Raw genomic sequence first — 16,678 nt, 5'->3', positions numbered from 1 at the left:
ATAAAAAACAACACAGGAACTGCAGTTGCTGGAAATATGAAGGCAAAACTGGACAATTTTTCTCCTCCCTTTTAGAATTCCAAATGGACATGGGTGACACAGTGGAACTGTTCGTAGAGCTTGCTGCTTTGCAACTCCAGCAGTTCAGGTTGAGTTGCTGATATTTGTTGTGGTCTTTGTGGAGTTTGCTTCGGTTTAACCTGGGTGTTCCAGTTTCCTCCAATATACCAAAGATGTGCACGTTAGTAGTTTAATTGACCATTGTGAAATGCTGCTGATAAAGGTTAAGGAGGAGTTGTTGTGAATGTGGGTAGAATAAAAAAAAGGGATTGGTATAATAGATGCTTAGCCTTGAGTACATACTGTGTGGCCAAAGTTCCATTTCCATGCTTAATGACTCTACCTTAAGGTGAATTCCTGTCTTGGAAGGGCAGACTTCTGATTTACAATTCTGCACTTCTGACTACAGGACTAATGCAGGGTCTCGATTCAAAAAGTCAACCATCCTTCTGTCTCCACAGATACTACCTGACCTGTTGAGTTCCTCTAGCAGCTTGTTTTTTTTTTGCTCAAGATTGGAGCATCTGCAGTGTTTTGTATCTCTACTGCAGCTATATTCAAGGATAACTAGCTGTAAGGTACAGACAATGCCCGAAAACCAGTGGTCATAAGAAAGAAGGTTCAAGCTCCACACTGCCACAAGAATTCAGCTGACAAGGTTCTCTGCCACAACCTGTATTGTACAATAGAGACTTATCTATTCGTGCACCAACCAAGAGGAGGGAGTATTTCAAGCATTTTCTATTTTCATTATTGGCCATAATGTTATTTGTAAGATTCAAGATCTCTTGTCAAAACCAGAATGTCAGTTTACTTAACTCTTAATGGCTATACCAATTCTTACACACAGTGAGCAAATGCTTTTGTACAAGTATAAATCTAAGGTTGTACAAGTTTTTTAACTCAATATGTGGGTGTATGATCTCTTTTTTTATATATAAAATTAAGTTAAATAATTTAACTGATGCACCCTGACTGGTATTTTACACCCTTTCTTAATCTACCAATCACCTCAGACTTCTCTTTTTACTGGCCATTTTGCCTCTCCACTCTTAAGTCTTGAGTAGGTTTTCCACCCAAAATGTTAATAATTATTTTTCTCCCGCAGATGCTGCTTAACCCACTCAATTCCTCCAACAGATTGTTTACTACTCCAGGTACCAGCATCTGCAGTCAATTGCGTCTCCAATTTACTTTCCACCTTGCTTCATTGTGGACAGTTCAGGGTTAAAGGAAGGTTTCACGATGGTGCTTTAAACTTACTGTAAACTTAGTATTGCATGTAAATGTAGATTTAAATGTGAGCTATAAAATAATATTTTATTTCAGTTACAGGAAATTTTCAGAAAGAAAAATGAGAAAAGAGGGAGAAGAGGTATCGATGAGGAGAAGTCGGCGCAAGTGGTGAGCATGTACTTCTTTCCTAGTTTTGATTGTAATGAAGTTGGCTATATAAAATGATATGAACAGCAGTTTAGTCTTAATAGTATCACTTGTGATGTCAATTACAAACCTTCAAAAATCCTAGCCATGATTGATAATTTGAGTCTTGTATATCAATGATTTTCAGAGATCAGGGCTCCAGAGTAAACGGGGAAATATTAATATTAGACCCAAGACGTCAGTTCTATTCTGCCTGTGTGTTTTAATCTGAGAATATGTTTGTATGACTGACTGCACTTTCTAATTGCTTTATCTTTTCCTTTCCTTTTCTAATTTGCTGACCACAATCTGTAATTTGACACCACACCACATGCCATGTAAGAATCTGCAACTTTTTGGTTATCAATATGCTCCTAATTACAGTGTATGTATTGCTCTTCAATTATATCTGCATGTGAATTTATGCAGGATACCCTTTATGAGTGTAATACTTGAGTATCAAAATATAGCATGCTTCTCGATTAGCAACATCCTGCATCCCAAAGCAGACTTCAAAGTATAGAAAATCTATCTTATAATTATCAAGTGTATATATACATTTTTGAAAATTAAACCTTCAGAGGCTGTGGTAACATGATCAAGCAAAGTCTTCTTTAAAAGATTAATCCAGATTGAATTAGTTAATTGTTGAATTCTAACCATTTCAATTAATTGTTTACCAAAAGGTGTTGTAATATGTATATACTTCCTTCCTGAGGGCATGTTTAGAATTTAATAATATAAAAATCAATAAAATCATCAGATAACACTGCTAATAGACTAAGTAAATGCTACCGTATTTGTATTAGAAAATGAAAAGAGTATCTGTTGAAGAAGACTAAATTGATCATATAATAGGAAGGTTAAAGAGTTCTCTTAATTTCTGGTGCCTGCAAAAAATAATCTGAACTGGGTATTTAATATGTCATTGCATTGATTAGGTGAGAAAGGAAATAGTTTTATATAAGTTTAATGAAAGTAAAAAATTGTATTTTTATTTATATATATATATATATATATATATATCACTATAAGCATTTTCTGCACATTTTCATTCTCATTTGTCTGTGTACATTTGCAGCTGAGCTGACTTTCTTACCCAGATAGTTTTTTGGATGCTTCAGTCATTCTAATTGTTTCTTTTTGGTATTAACCCATATCAAGGCCCTGGTACTTCCATTCCCTACTTCCAGCAGCAATCTGTCTCTGGACTCCAGCCACAGGCCAGCTTATTTCTCTTTCATTCATACATGACAATCTCAGAAAGAAATTATAGTTACACCCTTATGGTCATCAGATCCTGAGTATGTTATTAAACATTCAGATCACTTAATTCTATTTGAATTTACAAACGTACATTACTTCAAATTTTTTTTTCCCATTAGGCTTGGTAGATTTAGAGCTTTAGAAACCTGTTCTTAGAGTTATTACCACGTTAATGAAAAATCAGGACCTGTTACTATCTACATTTTACGACATATGATATTTTAGGTGAACAGTGCTTTATACCATGGAGCCCTCAAAATTCTATACGGTATATGTCTTTACTACAGAGGCAAAAAGCTTAGAGCAAAGCTTAAAAGCATGGTATGACACTTGGCTGAAAACTAGTCTGTCTGTCATAAGCTCTGTCTCAGTCTTGAATTTTTAGAGATTAAAAACAGTGTTCTCCTCACTTTTCTGGTCTGAGGGCTCTGTTTCCACTGCCCCCCCTCCCGCTTCATCTCAGTGTTTCAGTAGTTAGACTGGTTGGTGACAAACCTTCACTGCAAGACAATATAAATTCTACTTGCTTAGTGTCATGTGAGATTTCTGTACCTAGCTGTGTAAGGGAAAATAAATGAATATGGCATATATGGCATACAGGTAAAAATGTGCCTAATCAGAGTAAGATGAGTAAGAACTTGCAAGTTCTGTCCAGGGCAAAGAACACAGAGAATACAAAAAATATAGCAGATACCTGGAAAGAGATCACGAAAGAAAATTGAAGAAATGGGGAAAACAGAGGAAAAACTCAGGACAAATAAAGAATTAAAGACGATCCAAAATGACAAAATTAGAATAGAGAATTAATAAAATCCTGTGCATACATGAAATAGAGGATCAAAGAATTAATGAAACAGGTATCATCAGTAACTTCACAACAACCATTTTTCCCTCATTTCTAGATTGTTCTTTTTCAAGATTTTACTAAAAGGTACTAAATTTCAGTTATTTACTTCCTAAATTTAGTGAACTTTTTGTTGTATGGGGGAAAATGTCTTTACATGACTGCTATTAATAGTGCTACAAGAGTTAGAAGATAAAATTAAAACTCAAGAATATATATTTCCATACTTTTATTTCCTTGGTCTTGTCTCGTACAATTCTGTTCCTTAAATAATAACATTTAGAATACATAATAATAGCACTGTATTTAAACAGTTCATTTACAGTATTTGTGCAGGAAGAAGAGTGTCTATTTTTAAACAAAATAGAAAGTAACAGTACCAGATTAATCTGGTCAATAAAAAGTTCAAGTTTGACGAGTTTTATTCTTTGTGTTCTTGAACTTACTTACTCATATATATTGTTGCAATAAATCAATATAGGTAGAACATTACAACATGTTTACAGATCATACCTAGGTTGTGAAAGCATGGCATAAAGTCAACATGTTAGCGTAGTGGTTAACACATTGCTTTACAGTGCCAGCGACCTGGTTCAATTTCCACCACTGGCTGTAAGGAGTTTGTACATTCTCCCCCATGACTGTGTGGTTTTCCTCTGGGTGCTCCAGTTTCCTTCCATACGTATGGGTTAGTGGGTTAAGTTGTCACATGTGTAATTAGGCAGCACAGGCTTGTTGGGCCGGAAGGGCTTGTCACAGTGCTGTATCTCTTTTAAAAAAAATATACAGCCTATGCTTATAATTGAGCATTTAGGAGACAAGTAGAATTTATTTGCTAGCTGCTGCAGGTCTGCAGGCATTTTCTGCCATGCAGGAACTCAGTTCATGACCACATTTCTCACTCGCGAACTGTTTGAGTTATAAACGAATCACAGGAATGGAACCCTTCTGTAAGTTGGGAATGACCTGTAAAGTTATATAAAGAATGCAGACTCCCCTATTCACTACCGTGCAGTATTTCTGGGCTGGTAGACTGTGTCAAGAGGAAGTCCATAGAAATGAGCAAGTTCTTGCATCTCACTACTTAAAGACTGGCTGATCCCTTCTGTAATCCTGCAGAAATGTAGAATCCGACACTTCGAGAAAAATAATATCCTATCACTTAAGTACAATAGACTTGAAATGCAAAAGATTGAATTAAATCCATAAACTTACCTGGGAAAGTATCATTTTTATGAATAATTGCATTTTGCCCTACAATTCATTTTTAAGAACTTGAGAGCATCAGAAATAGCAGCTGCATTAGTCTGTTCTGCTCTTTGGGCTTTTTCTGCCAATCAGATCTTAACTGATCTTGACTTTGACTCCAATTTTCCACTGATGCTCAATTTCTTTGATAACCTTGTCTCAAGTCTATAGTTCTCAGTCTTGTATATATTCAGTGATTGACTGCCCAAAGTTCCCTATGACAGAACATTCCAGAATTCACTACACTAAATAAATATATCTTTGCATGCATCTTGAATAGCATACCTCTTATTCTTGGGTCATGCCACCTAATTTTGGCACAACCAATTTTTAAAGCCATCTTAGATTAGAAAAAGGACAAGGTCATGGAGTCATAGAAAGGTACAGCACAGAAACAGGCCCCAAGGCCCATCTAGTCCATGCCGAACCATTTAAACTGTCTATTCCCATCGACCTGTACTGGGACCATAGCCCTCCATATCACTACCATCCATGTACCTATCCAAACTGCTCTTAAACATTGAAATTAGGTCACATGCACCAATTGTGCTGGCAGCTCATTCCACACTCTCACGACCCTCTGAATGAAGAAGTTTCCCTTCATATTCCCTATAAACTATTCACCTTTCACCCTTAACCCGTAACCTCCAGTTGTAGTCCCACCCAACCTCAGTGGAAAAAACCTGCTTGCTTTTACCTTATCTATACCCTTCTTAATTTTGCATACCTCAATCAAATCTTCACTCAGTTTTCTACGATCCAAGGAATAAAGTTCTAACCTATTTAAACTTTCCTTGTAACTCAGGTCCTCCAGACCGGCAACATCTTTGTAAATTTTCTCTGTAGTCTTTTAACTTTATTTACATTTTTCCTGGAGTAAGGTGACCAAAACTGCACACAATACTCCAAATTAGGGCTCACCAATGTCTCATACAACTTCAGTATAAAATCTCATCTCCTTCAATAGTTTGATTTATGAAGATCAATGTGTCGAAAGCTTTCTTTACAATTCTATCAACCTGTGATGCTACTTTCAATGAATTATTGACCTGTATTCCCAGATCCCTTTGTTCTATTGTACTCTGTGCCCTATCATTCATTATGTAAGACCTACCCTGTTTGTCCTTCCAAAGCGCAAAGCCCCACACTTACCTGCATTAAATTCCATCTGCCATTTTTCAGCCCATTTTTCCAGTTGCAAGTTCCTACTGCAAGCCATGATAGTCTTCCTCACTGTTCACTACACCCTCAGTCTTGGTATCATCGCAGATTTGCTGATTCAGTTAACCACTTTATCATCCAGAACATTGATACAGATGACAAACAACAAAGGACCCAACACCACCTCCACTGTAATCTGTATAGAGTCCATGAAGTTGATGATGTTTTGCCTTACTTTGATAGACTATGTAAATACAGATGCAAAAAAAAAATTTTGGATCTCCCCCCATCTCTCTTGGTTCCACACGTGGATTACTAATCTGATCTTCCAGAGGACCAATTTTGTCCCTAGCAATCCTTTTGTTCTTAACATATCTGTAGAAACCCTTAGGATTTTCCTTCACCTTGTCTGCTAAGGCAACATCATGTACTCTTTTAGCCCTCGTGATGGCTTTCTTAAGTGTTCTCTTGCATTTCTTCTTCTTCATAAGCACCTCATTTGTTCCAACCTGCCCCTACCTGCAATTCACCTCCCTTTTTTTAACCAAGGCCTCAGTATCTCTTGAGTACTAAAGTTTCCTACAACTGTTATCATTACCTTTTATTCTAACAGCCTCATACAAGCTTTGTACTCTCAAAATTTTACTTTTGGAGGCCTTCTATCGTTGCCAGAAAACAGCCTGTCCGAATCCATACTTGCCAGATCATTCATGACACCATCAAAATTGGCCTTTCTCCAATTTAGAATCTGAACCCAAGGACCAGACCTATCTTTTTGCATGTTTACTTTGAAACTAGATGCGAAGTGTTCCCCTGCACAAATTTGTCACCTGCCCTGTCTCATTCCCTAATAGGAAGTCAAGTACTGCACACTCTCTCTCATTGGGACTTCTGTGTACTGATTAAGAAGACTTTGCTGAACACATTTGATAAATTCTATCCTATCTATTCCTTATACAGTATGGAAGTCCCAGTCAATACATGGAAAGTAAAAATCACCTACTATAACAACCTTATGTTTCTTGCAACAGTCTACGATCTGTCCACAAATTTGTTCCTCTAAATCCCTTGGACTGTTGGGTGGTCTGTAATATAGCCCTATTAACATGGTCATAGTAATTTAATTCTCTGTTCTACCCAATGCACCTCACTAGGTAAGTTCTCCAGTCTGTCCTGACTGAATGCTGCTGTGACATTTTTCTTGACTAGTAGTGCCACCCCTCCTCCTTTAATCCCTCCCACTCTGTCATGTCTAAACCCCGGAGTATTCAGCTGCCAGTCCCGTCCCTCCTGAACCAAGTCTCACAATGGCTACAATATCACAATTCCAGGTGTTGATTCATGCCCTGAGCTCTTCTGCTGCTACAATACTTCTTGCATTGAAATATACACAGCTCAGGACATCAGTCACACCATCAACTTTCCCCTCATTCACTTACTCTCTAGTGTTTATGGATTCAAGGAAAGCTGATGGCACAGGAAAAGAAGTTGTTCTGAAAATGTTGAGTGTATCCCTTCAAGCTCGTACTCCTCCCTGATGGTAGTAATGAGAATAGGGCATGTCCTGGGTGTTGTGGGTCTTTAATGATGGATGCCACCTTTGTCAGGCATCGCCTTTTGAAGATGTCCTTGATGGTGGGGAGGATAGTGCCCATGATGGAACTAGCTGAGCTTACAACCCTCTGTACCTTTCTCCAGTCTTGTGCTTTGGTGCCTGCATACCAGACGGTGATGTAACCAGTTTGAATGCTCTCCATTGTACATTATTAAATAACTATTAGAGTCTTTGGTGACATACCAAATCTCCTCAAACTCATAAAAGATGTATAATCACTGGCATGCTTTCTTTGTAATTACACAAATATGTTGGGCCCAGGATAAATCTTCAGAGATGTTGACACCCAGGAATTTGAAACTGCTCACCTTTTCCACTGCTTGACCCATCAGTAAGGACTGGTGTGTGTTCTCCCGACTTCACATCCTGAAGTCCACAATTAATACTTTGAGTGAAAGATTGTTGCTGCAACACCACTCAACCAGCTGATTTATCTTTCATTGCTTTACACTTCCCATGAGGCTAGTATAATTATTTTTAGGTCCAGGAAGCAAAACTATACACAGTATCACACACAAAATGCTGGAGGAACTCAGCAGGCCAGGCAGCATCTATGGAAAAGAGTACAGTCGACATTTCAGGGTGAAACCATTCAGCTGTACACAGTACTCCAGGTTACAAAGAAACAATGTATTTAAATTTTAGGATATGCACTCCTAAAATTCCTTATTCAATCAAACTGAAGGGAGCAGAATTGCTTAATTTTTTTTAGTGTCTTGTATGGAACTTTCACTATATCTCCTCAACAATGTTGAACCTTACAACAATTATACCTTTTCATAACTCTGCAGGTGTTAAAAAAAGATTGCCCAGATCATACCACAGATCGAAGTTACTGGGATACATTGAGACGTAACACCAGCCAAGCACTCTTTTCAGATCTTGCTGAGGTACAAAAATAACTGAAAGAGTACTGAGAGATTTTAGTAATTTATTTGTGTTAATGCATTTTATTTGCAATGTACTTACACTGTCATTTCTGTGGTTTGCAAAACACAAAGGACAGTGTGGTTCTGAAGTTAAGTTCCAAAACTTGAGACTGTGTAGTATAATGGTGATTTTACCAGACTATTAACAAAAATCAAATTCCCACATTAGCAGTTTTGGGATCTGATTTCTTTTAAATCGGGGAATAAATTGTTAGCTTATGTAAAAGATATTTAAATAAAATGATCTTTGAAGAATCACTGGAGTCAGGGAGGGGTCCAGAGAGTTGTAAAATCGTAAATAGAATGCCTCTTTGTTAAGAAGTGATCGTGTCTAACAAATCTAGAACTCTCTCTGAAGGTATCAAGGAAGTTAGACAGAAGAATCTGGGTGAATTTACTTGGATTTTCAGAAGGCCTTCAATAAGGTGCCACACACAAGGCTGCTAAACAAGATATTAGCATGGAAAGAATAGCTGATTGGCAGAAGGCAGAAAATGGATATAAAGGAGTCTTTTTTCAGGATGGCTGCTGGTGACCAGTGGAGTTCCACAGGGGTCAGTGTTGGGACCACAATTTTTCACTTTGTATGTTAATGATCTGCAAGAAGGAAATCATGACATTTTGGCCATATTTTTAGATGATTCCATGATACAGTGGCATGCAAATGTTTGGGCACCCCTGGTCAAAATTTCTGTTACTGTGAATAGTTAAGTGAGTAGAAGATGAACTGATCTCCAAAAGTCATAAAGTTAAAGATGAAACTTTCTTTTCAACATCTTAAGCAAGGTTAGTGTATTATTTTTGTTTTGTACAATTTTAGAGTGGAAAAAAAGGAAAGGAGCACCATGCAAAAGTTTGGGCACCCCAAGAGCGCTCAGATAACTTTTACCAAGGTCTCAGACCTTAATTAGCTTGTTAGGGCTAAGGCTTGTTCACAGTCATCTTTAGGAAAGGCCAGGTGATGTAAATTTCAAAGCTTTATAAATACTCTGACTCCTCAAACCTTGTACCAACAATCAGCAGCAATGGGCTCCTCTAAGCAGCTGATTAGTGCTCTGAAAATTAAAATAAATGATGCCCACAAAGCAGGAGAAGGCTATAAGAAGATAGCAAAGCGTTTTCAGGTAGCCGTTTCCTCAGTTCATAATGTAATTAAGAAATGGCAGTTAACGGGAATGGTGGAGGTCAAGTTGAGGTCTGGAAGACCAAGAAAACTTTCAGAGAGAACTGCTCGTAGGATTGCTAGAAAGGCAAATCAAAACCCCTGTTTGACTGCAAAGGACCTTCAGGAAGATTTAGCAGACTCTGGAGCGGTGGTGCACTCTTCTACTATGCAGCAACACCTGCACAAATATGACCTTCATGGAAGAATCATCAAAAGAAAACCTTTCCTGCATCCTCACCACAAAATTCAACATCAGAAGTTTGCAAAGGAACATCTAAACAAGCCTGATGCATTTTGGAAACAAGTTCTGTGGACTGATGAAGTTAAAATAGAACTTCTTGGCCGCAATGAGCAAAGGTATGTTTGGAGAAAAAAGAGTGCAGAATTTCATGAAAAGAACACCTCTCCAACTGTTAAGCACGGGGGTGGATCGATCATGCTTTGGGCTTGTGTTGCAGCCAGTGGCATGGGGAACATTTCACTGGTAGAGGGAAGAATGAATTCAATTAAATACCAGCAAATTCTGGAAACAAATATCACACCGTCTGTAAAAAAGCTGAAGATGAAAAGAGGATGGCTTCTACAACAGGATGATGATCCTAAACACACCTCAAAATCCACAATGGACTACCTGAAGAGGCGCAAGCTGAAGGTTTTGCCATGGCTCTCACAGTCCCCCGACCTAAACATCATAGAAAATCTGTGGATAGACCTCAAAAGAGCAGTGCATGCAAGACGGCCCAAGAATCTCACAGAACTAGAAGCCTTTTGCAAGGAAGAATGGGCGAAAATCCCCCAAACAAGAATTGAAAGACTCTTAGCTGGCTACAGAAAGCGTTTACAAGCTGTGATACTTGCCAAAGGGGGTGTTTCTAAGTACTGACCATGCAGGGTACCCAAACTTTTGCTTCAGGCACTTTTCCATTTTTGTTATTTTGTAACTGTAAAAGATGGAAATAAAAAAGTAATCCTGCTTAAAATATTAAAGAAATGTGTCATCTTTAACTTCATGCCTTTTGGAAATCAGGTCATCTTTTACTCGCTTAGCTATTCACAGTAACAGAAATTTTGACCAGGGGTGCCCAAACTTTTGCATGCCACTGTAGGTAGAGGGACAGTTAGGGATGCAGAGGCAGAGAATCTGTTGAAGAACATGGGTTAGGAAACCAGGCAGAGGAGTGGCAAATGGAATACACCAGAGGGTAGCGTGAGGTTATGCACTTACTAGGAAGAATAAAGGTGTGGATTATTTTATAAACAGACAGAAAATTCAGAAATTGAAGGTGCAGAGGCACATAGGAGTCCTAATTCAAGATACCCAGAAGTTAACTTGCGGGTTGAGTTGGTAGTAAGGAAGGCAAATGTTATATTAGCATTCATTTCAAGAGGACTAGAATACAAAAGTAATGAAATACTACTGAGGTTTTATATGGCATTGGTCAAATTAAATTTGAAAGATTTTGAGCAATGTTGAAAGATTTGACCCAGAACCTAAGGAAAGGTGTACTCACCCTGGAGAGGGTCCAGAGGAGGTTCACACAAATGATCCTGCGAAGGAAAGGCTTAATGTACAAGGAGAATTTGATGGCCCTGGGCCAGTACTCACTGGAGTTTAGAAGAATGCAGTGTGGAGAGGATCTTATTGAAAACTACCAAATATGAAAGGCCTGGTTAGAGTGGATATGGATAAGATGTTTCCACTAATAGCAGTGTCTAGGATGTAAGGTACAGCCTTAGCAAAAAGATGCCCCTTTCTGAAGGAGTAAGTTCTTTAGACAGAAGATAGTGAATCTGAACCTGCAATTGGAATTAGTTTACGACCGTCACACGTACCTAGATCCAGTGAAAACTTGCCCTGCATATCGTCATACAGATCAAATTGTTCTACATCAATGCACAAAGTGCAACTGAGGTAGAACAAGGTTAAGCTATAACAATACAAAATATAGTGTAATAGCTACAGAGAAACCACAGTGCAGGTAAACTATAAGTTATACTATCCTAATGAGGTGGCTTGTGAAATCACGATTCCATTTTATTGCACTAGGGAACCATTTAATATTCTTACAACAGTAGGGTAGAAGCTGTCCCTGAGCCTAGAGGTATGTGCATTCAAGCTTTTGTATCTTCTGTATGATGGAAGAGGAGAGAAAGAGAATGTCTGGGGTGGGTGAGGTTTTTGATTGTGCAGGCTGCTTTATTCAGGCAACAATAAGTTCAGACAGAGTCCATGGAGGGGAGTCTGGTTTCCCTGATGTGCTGAGCTGTATTCACAACTCTGCACTTTCTGCAGTGACCTGCAGAGCAGTTGCCAAACCAAGCCCATTATGCATTCAGAGAGGATCGATGGGGAAATGCCAAATTTCTTGAGCCTTCTGAGAAAGTAGAGATATTGGTGTGCTTTCTTAGTCATGACATTCAGGACAAGCTATTGCTGATGTTCACTGCTAGGAATTTGAAGCTCTCAACCTCAACACTGTCGACGTAGACAGGAACATGCACTGTCCCCCTTCCTGAAGTCAATGACAGTTCTTTTGTTTTGCTGACGTAGAGGGAAAGGTTGTCGTCATGTTACCAAGTAGTCCTTCCTGTATTCTGATGCATCATGATTTGAGAAATGGCGCACTACAGTGATATCTGAAAACTTATAGATGGAATTAGAGCAGAATCTGGCCACATAATCGTGAGCTTAAAAGGAGCAGAGTAAGGGGCAAAGGATGCAACCATGTGGAGTAGCAGTGTTTAGAATAGTCATGGTGTAGGTGTTGCTGTCTGTTAGTCAGGAAGTCAAGGATTCAGTTGCAATAGGGGTTGTTGCCATGGAATTTGATAGTCATAGTCATACTTTATTGATCCCGAGAGAAATTGGGTTTAGTTACAGTTGCACCAACCAAGAATAGAGTATAAGTATAGCAATATAAAACCATAAATAATTAAATAATAATATGTAAATTATGCCAAATGGAAATAAGTCCAGGACCGGCCTATTGGCTCAGGGTGTCTGACCCTCCAAGGGAGGAGTTGTAAAGTTTGATGGCCACAGGCAGGAATGACTTCCTGTGACGCTCAGTGTTGCATCTCGGTGGAATGAGTCTCTGGCTGAATGTACTCCTGTGCCCAACCAGTACATTATGTAGTGGATGGGAGACATCGTCCAAGATGGCATGCAACTTGGACAATGATCAAGTCATTGGGTGTATTTAAGACCACGGGTGATTAGTTTTTGATTGGTAAGGGAGTTGAGGGTTATGGGGAGAAAGCAGGAGAATGGGGTTAAGGAAATAAATCAGTCACAAATGCAGAGAGGAGCAGACTCAATGGGCCGAATAGCCTAATTTTGCTCACATATTTTATGGTCATGTAACAATAGCATTAAAGTCCATTAACTTCCTTCCGGTACAAAACTATTCACTAAAATGACTGATTCTTTCTGGGTTTCCTGTGACGTAGAAACCAGTTTAAACTGCTCAATAGTTCAAGAATGTGGCTCACCACCTCTTTCTCAACTCAGCTAGGAATAACCAATAAATGCAGACTTGTAAGTTGTACCCATATTCACTTTTAAAATAGTGACTTATAAATTGTTAAATTTATGGAGCTTTTTTGGTATGGAGTCAAAATTTTAAAATACTCAAGTATTTGGCTTAAGTATATCAATGTTTAGTAAAATACAGTAAATGAAATTCTATCATTGGATAATGTTTAATGCAATGCATTTAATCTAAAAGTGATCAATGGATACTTTTAGTACTTTGTATCCACAGAACGGTCTTTAGAATGTTGGATCTAGCTGCTTTGGTGGATAGTGAGTAAAACACTCCATCTGCCCATAAAACACTAGAATTCGCATGGTCTGTACTCAATTTGGACTTGGATTAAAAATTTTCACCTAGTATACAAAAATGTTGTAGTAGACAGATTTCAAAGCAAGTGATTTATATTTAGAGGAACTTGTTAAGTAATTAAATTTAGTTATAAATTTAGTCATTTATTATTCCACAGCCTTCCCCATTAGTGTTACATTGGTAATAATCATTCATGAGCTCACTTACATCTCGCTCCGTACCTTATGGATTCCATTCTTTTCAGCTACTATCTTACTATTAATATGCTTATAAAGGACAATTGACAGCAGTAATTTAGCCTCAATTTCAATAAACTTGCTTAATTACTCACTCCCTCAGTCAGTATTCAGTAGGTGTACGTGTGGCAGCAATTACAGCCTTGAGTCTGTGTGAATTGAATTAAGTTGACTTTATTACTTACATCTTTCATATACATGAGGAATAAAAATCTTTACGTTATGTCTCCATCTAAGTATGCAATTTATAGTAATTTATAATAAATAGTACGCACAACAGGATAGTCAATATAACATAGAAATACAGTTGTGTCAGCATGATGGCCTGGTGGAAGAAGCTGTCCTGGAGCCTGTTGGTCCTGGCTTTTATGCTGCGGGACCGTTTCCCAGATAGTAGCAGCTGGAACAGTTTGTGGTTGGTGTGACTCAGGTCCCCAATGATCCTTTTGGGCCCTTTTTACACACCTGCCTTTGTAAGTGTCCTGAATAGTGGGAAGTTCACATCTACAAATGCGCTGGGCTGTCCGCACCACTCTCTGCAGAGTCCTGCGATTGAGGGAAATACAGTTCCCATACCAGGCAGTGATGCAGCCAGTCAGGATGCTCTCAATTGTGCCCCAATAGAAAGTTCTTAGGATTTGGGGCCCATATCAAACTTCTTGAACTGTCTGAGATGAAAGAGGCGATAGGTCTCTATATCAGATTTGCACATCTGGATATTGTAATTACAGTTTCCTATTCTTCTTTACAAAACTGCTCAAGTTCTATCAAATTCCATGGGAATAGTGAGTGAACAGCCCTTTTCAAGTCCAGCCACAATTTTTCAATTAGATTGAGGTCTGGACTCTGACTTGGTCAACTTTGTTGTTTTTAAGCCATTCCTGTGTAGCTTTGGCTTTATGCTTGGGGTCATTATCTTGTTGGAAATCTTTTCCCAAGTTGCAGTTCTCTTGCAGACTGCTGCATCAGGTTTTCCTCCAGGATTTCCCTGTATTTTGCTGCATTAATTTTACCTTCTACCTTCACAAGCATTCCAGGGCCAGCTGCATTGAAGCATCCTCACAGCATGATGCAGCCACCACCATGCTTCACAGTAGGGATGGTGTGTTTTTGAAGAAGTGAGGGGCTTAGCTTATGTCAAATTTAGCAGTTAGTCTGTTAGCCAAAAAGCTCAATTTTGGTTTCATCAGACTATAGAACCTTCTTCCAGCTGACTTCAGACTCTCCCACATGCCTTCTGGCAAACTCTGACTGAGGTTTCATGAGAGTTTTTTTCAACTTTATCGCTTTCTCTTTGCCATTCTCCCATAAAGCTGCAACTAGTGATGCACTCAGGAACAGTTGCTGTATGTGTAGTCTCTCCCATCTCAGCCACTGAAGTTTTGAACTCCTCCTGAGTTGTTATAGGTCTTTTGGCTCCCTCACTAGTCCCCTTGTTGCACAGTCACTCAGTTTTTGAGGATGGCCTGCTCCAAGCAAATTTTCAGCTGTGCCATATTCTTTCTATTTCTTGATGATTGACTTTTGTACTCAAAGGGATATTCAGTGACTTGGAAATTGTTTTCTATCTATCTCCTGACTTGTGCTTTTCAATAACCTTTTTGTGGCATTGTTTGGAGTGTTCTTTTGTCTTCATGGTGTAATTTTTGCCCGGATACTGACGCACCAGCAGTTGGACCTTCCAGATACAGGTGTGTTCTTACTACAATCAATTGAAACATTTTGACTGCACACAGATCTCCAAAAGCAGATTTCCATTTAACTAATTATGTGACTTCTAAAATCAATTGGCTGCGCCAGTGATGAATTGATATGTCATATTGGCGGGGCGGTGGGGATAATACTTATGCAATATTTTGTGTTGCATTTTGTGTTATATATTACAAAAATATTTTGTATTTTATATTTGTAATTAATTTAGATCACTTTGTAGAGATCTGTTTTCAGTTTGACACGAAAGGGTCTTTTTCTGTTGATCAGTGTCAAAAAAGCCAAATTAAATCCACTGTCATTCAATGTTGTAAAACAATAAAACATAAAAACTTCCAAGGGGGTGAATACTTTTTGTAGGCACTGTGTAGAAGGAAATGGTTGAATTAACTGCTGAAGAATTTCGAGAGAAACCAAGGTTTAGCTATCCAAAACATATTCAACTTTTCTTGTACTGTTTCTTCTGGTATCACTAGATGTAGCAATAAGTTTATAGAAATGCAGAAACCTGCATATTTGAAAGAATGTAAAACAGTATTAATTTTATTGTAATGAAGATATAAATGGAATAACACCTAAACAAATAGCAAAAGCTAGAGAGGAGGAGTCAGAATTGTAATACCCTTATCACTAAAAGCAGGGAGATAGTATAATACAATGGAAACAACAGGAATTCTGCAGATGCTGGAAATTCAAGCAACACACATCAAAGTTGCTGGTGAACGCAGCAGGCCAGGCAGCATCTATAGGAAGAGGCGCAGTCGACGTTTCAGGCCGAGACCCTTCGTCAGGACTAACTGAAGGAAGAGTGAGTAAGGGATTTGAAAGCTGGAGGGGGAGGGGGAGATGCAAAATGATAGGAGAAGACAGGAGGGGGAGGGATAGAGCCAAGAGCTGGACAGGTGATAGGCAAAAGGGGATACGAGAGGATCATGGGACAGGAGGTCCGGGAAGAAAGATGGGGGGGGGGGTGACCCAGAGGATGGGCAAGAGGTATATTCAGAGGGACAGAGGGAGAAAAAGGAGAGTGAGAGAAAGAATGTGTGCATAAAAAAGAGTAACAGATGGGGTACGAGGGGGAGGTGGGGCCTAGCGGAAGTTAGAGAAGTCAATGTTCATGCCATCAGGTTAGAGGCTACCCATACGGAATATAAGGTGTTGTTCCTCCAACCTGAGT

General features: G+C 38.8%; 1 protein-coding gene across 4 annotated transcripts in view; it reads left to right on the top strand.

Annotated features, from left to right (window-relative positions):
• The window catches only part of micu3a (mitochondrial calcium uptake family, member 3a), a 183,058-nt gene that overhangs the window by 122,378 nt on the left and 44,002 nt on the right, over positions 1–16,678 (top strand). For 3 of the 4 annotated variants that reach the window (XR_010017352.1, XM_063043059.1, XM_063043057.1), the window contains exons 7-9: positions 1,390–1,464; positions 1,826–1,867; positions 8,408–8,506. Coding sequence is in view for 3 of the 4 variants with exons in the window: in XM_063043059.1 (XP_062899129.1) it covers positions 1,390–1,464; positions 1,826–1,867; positions 8,408–8,506 (216 nt within the window). In the remaining variant the exon portion in view is untranslated. The remainder of the gene's footprint in view (positions 1–1,389; positions 1,465–1,825; positions 1,868–8,407; positions 8,507–16,678) is intronic. The other variant, XM_063043058.1, reaches the window with a different exon arrangement.

The sequence above is a fragment of the Mobula hypostoma genome, chromosome 3, assembly GCF_963921235.1.
Source record: "Mobula hypostoma chromosome 3, sMobHyp1.1, whole genome shotgun sequence".
Lineage (NCBI taxonomy): Eukaryota > Metazoa > Chordata > Chondrichthyes > Myliobatiformes > Myliobatidae > Mobula > Mobula hypostoma.
This window is presented reverse-complemented; position numbering and strand designations above follow the sequence as displayed.